We start from the raw sequence: 9290 nt of genomic DNA on the forward strand, positions 1-9290 counted from the left end.
CCAGTCAGTCTGACCAAAATAATTCGCGGCAGAAGACGAAGAAACGAAAACCAAGAAAGATATCTTTTATAATTTTCGCCGTCCGATTGTCTAGAAACTATCATTTTGTAAAAAAAATAAAACAAGTACGTTTTTAAGGCTAATTCTTGCTAAACTTGGCATAATATTGTAGAGTTTCACGTTTTTAGTATGAAACTCTGTGCGCAATGGGAATTTTAACTCATTTCTTTTTGCAGAGGGCGCTGCCAACGCGCGCACTTTTTGATGGTGATCCCGGCCTCCCGGCGTTTTAACAGAATTAGCTCGCTGCATTTCCTTTAGTAATGAACCTTGCGGCAGGTTGCCATGTTCGTGGAACAAAGAATAAGATACGCGATAAGACGAAAGTCCCTCGTAGAGACAAAAGCCGTTTTGACTTCGAGGAAGTGGCCAGAAAAGTTGCCGAACAGCGGCGTTTTGTATCTGCTGTGACTGAATATGCTGAGCTCGACAAGGAGACGAAAAAGGTCGCTGAACAGTTTGGGCTTCCTGGCTTCGCTTACTTTATTGTCGCATTCTTTTGCAGATGCGGGCAATAAGAGACGAAAGCGCTGAGCCGCAACCGAACTTCAACTTCTTGCAGGCTGGGCAGCTCGGTAAGGTCCCCTCTGCCTTGCTTTCTATTTATAGTAACACCTTTTTAGCGTGTATTTTGAGGTGGATTAAACCTGCAAGAGCCGCAGAAAACAGTGTGCCTGTACCAAGAAGCTTGCGGGCCCAGCCTGGGTCCTTTAATGTTCGGAGTTGCTTCGGAGTTATAACGTGCTCTGTACTGCGTAGTGCGTTGAGCGGAACTTGTGTTGTTGGGCAACGTTGTCGAATACCTTACATAGACACGCAGGCCCTGATTAGTTCTAGTTGTTTTTCTCCTTTTAACCCGCCGCGGTGGCTCAGTGGCTAAGGCGTTCGGCTGCTGAGCGCGAGGATGCGGGCTCGATTCCCGGCCGCGGCGGCCGCTTTTCTGATGGAGGCGAAAAGCAAAAACGCCCGTGTGATCGAGATTTCGGCGCACATTAAAGATCCCCAGGTGGTCGAAATTAATCCGGAGCCCTCCACTGCGGCGTGCCTCATCGCCTGCGTTGCGTCGGCTGGTTAAACCCTACAATCAATCAATCAACCAGTTTTTATCCTTTTGGGTAATTGAACATACCTGCTGAGGGGGATTGGCCATGTTTTCGCGCGTAGCTGCTGCTCACATTCGTAGGAGGGGCTTTATAGTACGAAATGACTGGCAGTAGTACTATTGTACCTATTGCACCTGCGCGAAATCACACTGTGTGTATGGGTTTTATCCGTTCATTTAACGTCAGTCAGTCAGTCAGGGCTCGTGTTGTGTACATTTGTAAGTCCTCATCAACCGTTCGCGTTGTTATATCTGTTCATCGCCGTCATCGGGCGGGAAAGTTCTGGTGGGTGCTGGCGTCATAGATTTGCTGGCTTAAGCCGACCTGTTTTAGTGCGGAAGCATGAAATATCTTATTGGATGGACAAGCGGTATTGTTCTACCCTGCCATTGTCTGCAACGTGCTCCATAGCACATGCTAGGGAATTAAACACCAAGAAGAGCACTGTGTGGGCACGCACAGAGCCACTCGGAAAAGCGGAGAGTTCTGTAGTGAAACCAGTTTAATTTTGCCATGCTGCGTACCGAGCTTTATGCAGAGCAGAGCGCCCTGCAGCATTAAGTTGGACAAGGAGTGCTTAGATCGCCTCCGAGTTGTTTTTTCATTGGTTCAAGCACAAAACGTAGGTCAACGCCTAGCGGCCACGAGGCACACTGTGGAGCACAGTTTGTGTTCTTGAATCAGTAGGTTGCCACAAGGCACACCGGAGCAGGTTGATGGCGGAAATTTCAACTTGGGAGAGTAGCTTTCTCTTAGGTGTAGTGTGGCAATAAAAGGTGTACACTGAACAGCGCTGAGGGCTGAAAAGATTAGGTGCCTTATACGGGGCAGTGACATGGGAACGTGGGATCGAAATGCACTTGCCAACATTCTAGTTGTTGCGTGTGTCACAAACCCCAGCAGGCAGCAAGACTTGGTCAAAGTACAGTTAACGGGCATGGCAAAGTTCAGTTGAAAGTTGTGGGATTCAACATTTCACACACTAGTGACTTCCCACCCCGCAGCCATCCGCGCTCAGCAAACATGCCTTGCGAGCGCCGACTGCGGACGGGTCCGTTGTTTGCGGAGACAGACAAAGGCAGGAGGCGGCGAGGGCAAAACATCAATGGCAGCATTTATTGCAAAGTGCAAATCAAATGCACTGCACACAGACTGATCGTAGGCCATAACGGTAACACCGTGAGCGAGGCATTAAACAACGCTAAAGATCGAGATGGTTCGACTCACTGATGGCATACCGGAGCAGCGGTGCGAGTGCGGGTGCAGTCTCCCAGCTAGTCCGGACGCGTCTTTTGTGGCGCGTTCCCCAGGTCAGGACCAGTGCGCCGAAACGTCCACGCGCTACCCGATCCCCAAGACAAGAGAGCGTCCTCACGTTATCCAACAACCCAGCACACCTTACCTTTTGGTGGCGCTAGTATCGAGGAAGAACTGGTTCTCGGGTAATGCAGAGGGGAAAAGGGTCTACGCCTCCACCAGGGCGACAACAAACCGTCCGGTCGCTGGCGCCCTCCCGTATGGTTCCTGTCGCGTGAGCGAGGCGCGTGTGCACGCCGGCCGCGATGGGAAGCTAGCCAGAAAGGGGTTCGCGTGAAAGTCGCGATCCCCACATCCCTCCCTCCTAAATTCCTTTCGTACGCCGGTGAGAGCTGACTACAGGACTAGAGGCGACGAAAAGTTCGTTCGTCGATTAAATCGTTAGTCACTGCATCGTGTTGCCTACGCCGACTTCCACTCGTCCAATGCCACCGCTGGTAGTGTACCAGCAGGCCCGGTTGTCACCTGCTGATGTCTGCAGGCAGGTAGCTCCGGGAAGAATCGCACCAGCCAACCCAAGCAAGCGTTGCTCAAGTGGCGGCACATCCGTGATGGCCCGTGGCCGCTGAACGACCAGACTGCCGACTCTCTCAGCCAGGCTGGTGGCGGTATGCCGCACCGCACCACTTCAGCAGGCTTGTCAGCTTGCCCGGAACAGTAGACAGCAGCATAAACACGCTCCGTCATGTGGTCCAAGCTGGGGTGGCTTAGCTGCACAAACAAACTCTCCGCACCTTCAGTGTACGGCAGAAAAAATAGCTCTCCGATTGCACCGCCTTTGTGGCGCGGTCCTAACGACAACTGCCGAGTTGTCAGCATTGCCATCGCTCTGTTAATGTCGACAAAGCCCAATAAATAGTCCAAACCCTACTATGTATAGGGCAGGAAAAACAGGCTGCAGTAGCCCTTTAATCCCATTCATCACGTGGTTCGATGTCTAATATCACAATTGCCATGGCATCGGCATAACTACCTGCTTGATAACGTCAACAAAGCACGCCAAAGTGTCCTAACGCTGCAGAGTGCAGGGTAGGGAGAATACCAACTTGATTGCATCAGCAACGTGACACAATCTGACGGTTCAGCTGCTAAGTTTGTCAGCAGTGCAACCGCTCTGGAAATGTCAACAGAGCTAAAACCTGTTCTAACCCTATACGGTACAGGGCACAAAGAACACACACGATCGCATCGGCTGCCCGGTGCGATGCTTAACCACACAAATGTGAAAGCAGTATTTGCTCGCATCAGTAACACTTCATTCATACACATGAATGCGGAAACAGTATTTGCTCCCAACGACAGCCCTATGTTCACACACATGAACGCTGCTTGCGTAAAAATGCTGAAATGCGTTTCAACACACTGGCGCTTAGTTTACGTGAACAGAGCTTGGTCTCTCGAGCCGAACAAGAGGGCTCCTGCAATGTTACAATCAGCAGGCGCAAAGTTTGCCTCGCGTAATTCTCCCCGTCAGTGGAAAAGGGATGAGGCCCCCCTTCAGTCCCGTCACCCGCGTGGCGCGACAACAAAAACAGCTACGCTGCGGAAAGCAGTTCTTCAAACAGCGAGGGGTCAAAGCAACAGTCTTTCCTGAGGCGGGAGAGATTCCTTTCTCTCGCGCGAGGCGATCAACAAAAGAGGGGTGCGCCCCGTGCTCCCTCGCATTGTTCCCAAGGTCGTGCCTTCGTCTGGGAGGACCGGCTGCGAAAGCCTTCGGGTCACTCACTTCGGCAAACGACCCGCATCCAAAAACACAACAAAATAAAACAGACCAAATGAAAGAAACCCCGAACGTGCCCGTATGTGCAGCCGTGAGGAGACATCTGCTTTGTTAGGGTCCTACACGCTCGCTGCAACACAAGCAGCTTATGAGCGAACGTCGCGTACCACAATCAGCGGTATCAGAGCGCCCGTGCCAGGCTGCAGTACCAGCTAGCCTTTTGCGGCACACGTGGCCCGGCCACACGGCTCCCAGAGCCTCGACTCCCGGAGTCGAAAAGACAAGAAAAACTTGGACCCAAATTGCAGCTTCCGTACTCACTTCGGGCTGACACAACAGCGCGGACTCCCTGGCCTCGCGTGGATGCAAACTCGGAAACCCTCGTTTCCATAAACAACAACATCCCGAAAAGAATTCAGAGACCACGTGTTAACTGGCAGCGATGTCCTGCCATATACACGATTGCTGCAAACTCGGCGCTTAACAAATTAAAAATGCCGCAGCAATAAATAATTCGCCTCACTCTCAGGAAAGTTCGCCTCTGCTAATAACTCGCTCCAGTCAGTTAGGCCTGAAGTCTGTTGTCTGTGCTCGGATCGTCCGACGCCAGAACAAAGGATGCTGCCGTGCCTCCTGCTCATCTCCGCAAACAAGGCCCCACGTTGGGCGCCAGATGTGGGATTCAACATTTCACACACTAGTGACTTCCCACCCCGCAGCCATCCGCGCTCAGCAAACATGCCTTGCGAGCACCGACTGCGGACGGGTCCGTTGTTTGCGGAGACAAAGGCAGGAGGCGGCGAAGGCAAAACATCAATGGCAGCATTTATTGCAACGTGCAAATCAAATGCACTGCATACAGACTGAATCGTAGGCCATAACGGTAACACTGTGAGCGAGGCATTAAACAACGCTAAAGGCCGAGATGGTTCGACTCACAAATGGCGTACCGGAGCAGCGGAGTGGTGCGGAGTGTGAGCGCAGGTGCAGTCTCATAGCTCGTCCGGACGCGCCCTTTGTGGCGCGTTCCCCAGGTCAGGACCAGCGCGCTACCCGATCCCCAAGACAAGAGAGTGTCCTCACGTCATCCGACAACCCACCACACCTCGCCTTTTGGTGGCGCTAGTATTGAGGAAGAACTGGTTCTCGGGTAAGGCAGAGGGGAAAAGGGTCAACGCCTCCACCAGGGCGACAACAAACCGTCCGGTCGCTGGCGCCCTCCCGTATGGTTCCCGTCGCGTGAGCGAGGCGCGTGTGCACGCCGGCCGCGATGGGAAGCTAGCCAGAAAGGGGTTCGCGTGAAAGTCGCGATCCCCACAAAGTCAAGCTCGATTCCGAACACAACTGCCGTGTTGGCTCTGCTTATAACATGATGCAAAAGCTTGGACCGTGTTGGGAGAGAAAAGGTTGAACTACATGAACTAGTGAAGGTAACTAGCAAGCATTTATCTGCACTGATGGGGAGATAGCACAGATGTGTTCAATGGAGACGACGTCCAAGGTCAGCTTGAAAATTTTTGTAACTGACAGGGAGTGGCAAGGTTGGAGCAGGCAGGTGTGGCTGGCATACAGAGTAGGAGTTGAGACCAAGTTATCTGTACTGCTGTTGACGGAAATTTTGAACAAGTTAAGACCAAGGACGCAACCCTGGGGCACACCTAGTAAACACAGGGACAGCTGTTGAAGAAGAACCTTAATAGAAAACTTGCTGAGTATGGTCCGGGATAAAGAATCGAGCCGGCTAAGCAAAGGCCTCTGCAGCACGTTGTTGGCCCTCACTGACAACACAAGCCAGTTTTATTGTGCTTTTCCCCTCTGGCATGCTGAGGTGAAAAACAAATGCGTGTGTGTACAATTTAGTTCACATTAAATATCAGGACATATTAAAATTATGCTGTGCGTCATGATCCAGGTGCAACCTTGGCATACAATATGCCAATTTGAACTTTTTTGGCATAGTACGCGAAGTACTTGGATCAGAAGAGTGGGGCACGTGCAAGGGTGTGGGCGCTCGATCGATGGTTACGAGCTAAACTTGGCGTTTTAAGTGCACAGTCTTCATCATTTTTCACTTGTTTTTGTTTTCTGTCACTCTCTCTATGATTACAAGGTAACTTGGTGCTCTCAAAAACCGGAGATGCCAAAAAAAAACAAAAAACTGGCCGTTAGGGCATGTTTTGTGTGTGCTTGTAGATTGTTCTCAATTTGGCCACTAAGAATTGTTTTCTTTTTCTTTTTTTTTTACAACTTTACCTGTAAATTTAAATTTTTGTCAAGAACAAAACAGGGTAGCAGTAGCAACACCAGTAGCAATGGCAATGGCGGGCAAACGCAGAAATAATCAACTGTCTTTGAGAATTGTCATGTATAGATCCGTGAAACTCCTTTCAGTTCGAACAACATTTGACATTTCGGAGGTTATTCGACTGAAATGTCCTTTCCAGTGCTCGTAGCTCGTATAGCACTGGTATTATTTGAGCGAAGTTTACGTTAAAAGTGATGTCGCTATGATTCTAACAAGGCAATCTTTCGGATGAACAAAACTTGTGTTTTGTCTGCATGGCCCCGTTAAGTGCCCCGAGGCGTTTTTCACCTTATCTTGACTCTTCTTCTTCTTCTTCTTCTTCTTTTTTTTTTTTTTAGAAGAGTTTGCCAAGCAAGCCACGCAAGATACCGCAGACAGGGCGGTTCTGTGGAAAAACACTGCAGCAACTGCGGGTCTCGTCAAACTAAACATCGATGCCAGGCGGCACGAGTAAGTATTTACAGAAAGTGGCAGATATAGGGAGGGGAGATAAGCCTACACCACATTGTTGTCTGTATTTGCGTTGCAGTGGTGCTATGCTACCACAAAACTCGGTGTTCCTTTAAATCAACTTGAAAGATGCTCTGATTCACGAGGCATAATCTGAGCTCTCCTATTTTTCCAGCTGTTACGATTTGCGATATTTTTAAGGCAAAAGTAGCCTTGAATGACCCATTGCGCAAAAACCTGGTGTCGTGGCCGTCTGCTAAAGAAAATGGCTACCACTGTGAAGAGAATTTACTACCCCTTCCTAGAGAAAGCTGAGTGAAATGTGAAAGCTTTCTTATATCAAAAGCGCATCAAAGCCTTCGTTGAAAGTGTGTCCAGTCAATCATCAAACCTGCAAAGCCCCAAATCGCAGATGAAGAAGGAACCTATGTGACAATTTTTCGCGCATTGAGTAAAGGCTTCTACGTATGATCTAAATGTATACTGATACGTGGTTTGTGAGATAAAGGTAGACTATTGTACTCCTCCTTCATGACCGATGCACGTGTTGTCTTATCTAGAATCGCTACTTTTTTTTGCGATGTTCGAGTAACCGTTATGACCCCATGGAAGCCTGGGTTCACGCATGCTCCACGAGTCCACAGATCTTATCGGAGCTTTTCGGTCGACCAACCAGTCTATGGGGAAATGCATTTGTGTTTTGACAAGACTCTGTCGGTCCCACTAAGAAAGCGGTCACTTTTAAAAGCAGGTCGAGATGAAACCTTGATATGTGCATCTTTAATTCCGCGTGCTTATTTCCAGACAAATGGAGTTGGCCCTTCAGTTCGGGAATGCACTCCTAAGTGCGAAACACCAGGGCACTCTCGATGCCAAAGCAGCTATTGAGACAGGTCGCTTCAGGAAGCTGGAGGTGAGGTTTGTTCACTGCACACGTGGAAAAATGAATGAAACTGGCCTTTTTGCTATTCTGGTACAATCTGCGGCAGAACACCTGTTGATACCTCCCGGTTGGTACTGTTGCGAAAGCAGTTCCCGCCCTAACTTATCTGTTTTTTTATAACTTCAGGTAATATATTTTCTCACCTTGTATGTTTTCATTTCGCAGTCCCCTGAAAAACGTATCGTGAACTTCCAGTGCAGTCTTAACTCGTGCCTTCGCTATAGGACCCGCAGCGGTGATAGTGGGGGAGAGACAATCTTCCTGTCTTCTTGTTGGGTTTTTTAGGGCAGAGGTGGATGTTAGTCTGAGCGGTTGTGTAATAGACGAAGAACCAAAGGCTTCTTTTATGCATAAGCACAAAAAGCCCAAAAACGCTGAATCTCTCTTCCTCTTGTAAGTTATGTCGCGAGTTTTTATCGGAGCATTGGGCTAAAGGGTATGAAACAAAGCACAGATCCCTGCTTTCCGAGCCTAAACTAAGCAACAGATTGTACTTTAATCTTGGATTTCTTGTTCCCTGTTCAAGAGTATGGTCGCAGCAGCTTGCGGCGGCTTTCGCACTAGATTATCCTGTTTAATATATTCAGCACTTCTGTGTTTACCCACTGGTCGTTTTCCTTTTTCAGGAAAAGAATGAAAAGTTGGGTTCGCATCTTGATTACTTCGAGCAGCAAACAGAGATTGCTGAAAATGAAGTCAACTTTTTACTGCAGTGCAGCTCAAGCAAAGGCGGGTAGCATCTTTGAGCAATAAACCTTTCTACTCTTGTGCTCCTTTGCCTTTATTTTTGTCCAAACCAGCACGGTAGAGGTTGTGTGATGCATTTTCAGTTGTCGCATTTTTGGTTGTGTATAGTGAAGTCGTGGCCTCATTATACTGCTGTTAGGCTTTATGAAGTGTCTGTTGATGTGTGCTTGTTGTGGCTAAAAGCACGTTTACATAATCTTTGTTACATTTTTCGAAACTTGTTCTAATCTTCTCCTAGGCTAAACGATACCACTTATCAACGCTCACGCTGAGTAGTCGAGTGCATACACTGTTGTGCCACAAAGTCTTGTCTTTTTATATTGTACTCCCCTTTCATTTGTTTATGAAGAATGTGTTCTTCAGACAAATGTGATCATTTAGCCTGTAATTTTCATCGTATGTAACTTCTGGTTTAGACAGGCAGTGTAAACGCGTGCATGTGCTGGAATGTAGATCAGCTAACACACAGCATGTTTCATGTCTCAGTGTGTCCTGTCACAGTATGTATCCCGACAAACACACTGGCATTCACATAACTAATCCATCCAGGACTGCTTGAATTGCATAGCTACCATACAAAGTACCTGCTCAAATGTGCACCTTGACCACAAATTGTTAAAATTGGCTTTCGCTCTGGGCTATTCT

The 9290-nt window shown here is 48.7% G+C and overlaps 1 protein-coding gene across 1 annotated transcript; it reads left to right on the forward strand.

Moving 5' to 3' along the window:
* The first annotated feature begins 229 nt into the window (after positions 1-229).
* Positions 230-8668, forward strand: LOC144137941 (uncharacterized). Its single transcript, XM_077669972.1, has 5 exons — positions 230-506; positions 566-635; positions 6844-6955; positions 7760-7868; positions 8525-8668. The coding sequence occupies exons 1-5, from the start codon at positions 324-326 to the stop codon at positions 8633-8635; spliced, it is 585 nt and encodes a 194-aa protein (XP_077526098.1). The 5' UTR covers positions 230-323; the 3' UTR covers positions 8636-8668.
* Positions 8669-9290: the final 622 nt, after the last annotated feature.

This window comes from Haemaphysalis longicornis, unplaced genomic scaffold, assembly GCF_048455015.1.
Source record: "Haemaphysalis longicornis isolate Haplotype H1 unplaced genomic scaffold, Haemaphysalis longicornis Haplotype H1 scaffold_5, whole genome shotgun sequence".
NCBI classification, from domain to species: domain Eukaryota; kingdom Metazoa; phylum Arthropoda; class Arachnida; order Ixodida; family Ixodidae; genus Haemaphysalis; species Haemaphysalis longicornis.

Bases quoted from the DNA above. Each gene is read 5' to 3' on its own strand.
- LOC144137941 (XM_077669972.1), top strand. From the start codon at position 324: ATGAACCTTGCGGCAGGTTGCCATGTTCGTGGAACAAAGAATAAGATA. The intron at 507-565 runs GTCGCTGAACAG...ATTCTTTTGCAG, and splicing joins TCGACAAGGAGACGAAAAAG to ATGCGGGCAATAAGAGACGA. The intron at 6,956-7,759 runs GTAAGTATTTAC...GCTTATTTCCAG, and splicing joins ATCGATGCCAGGCGGCACGA to ACAAATGGAGTTGGCCCTTC.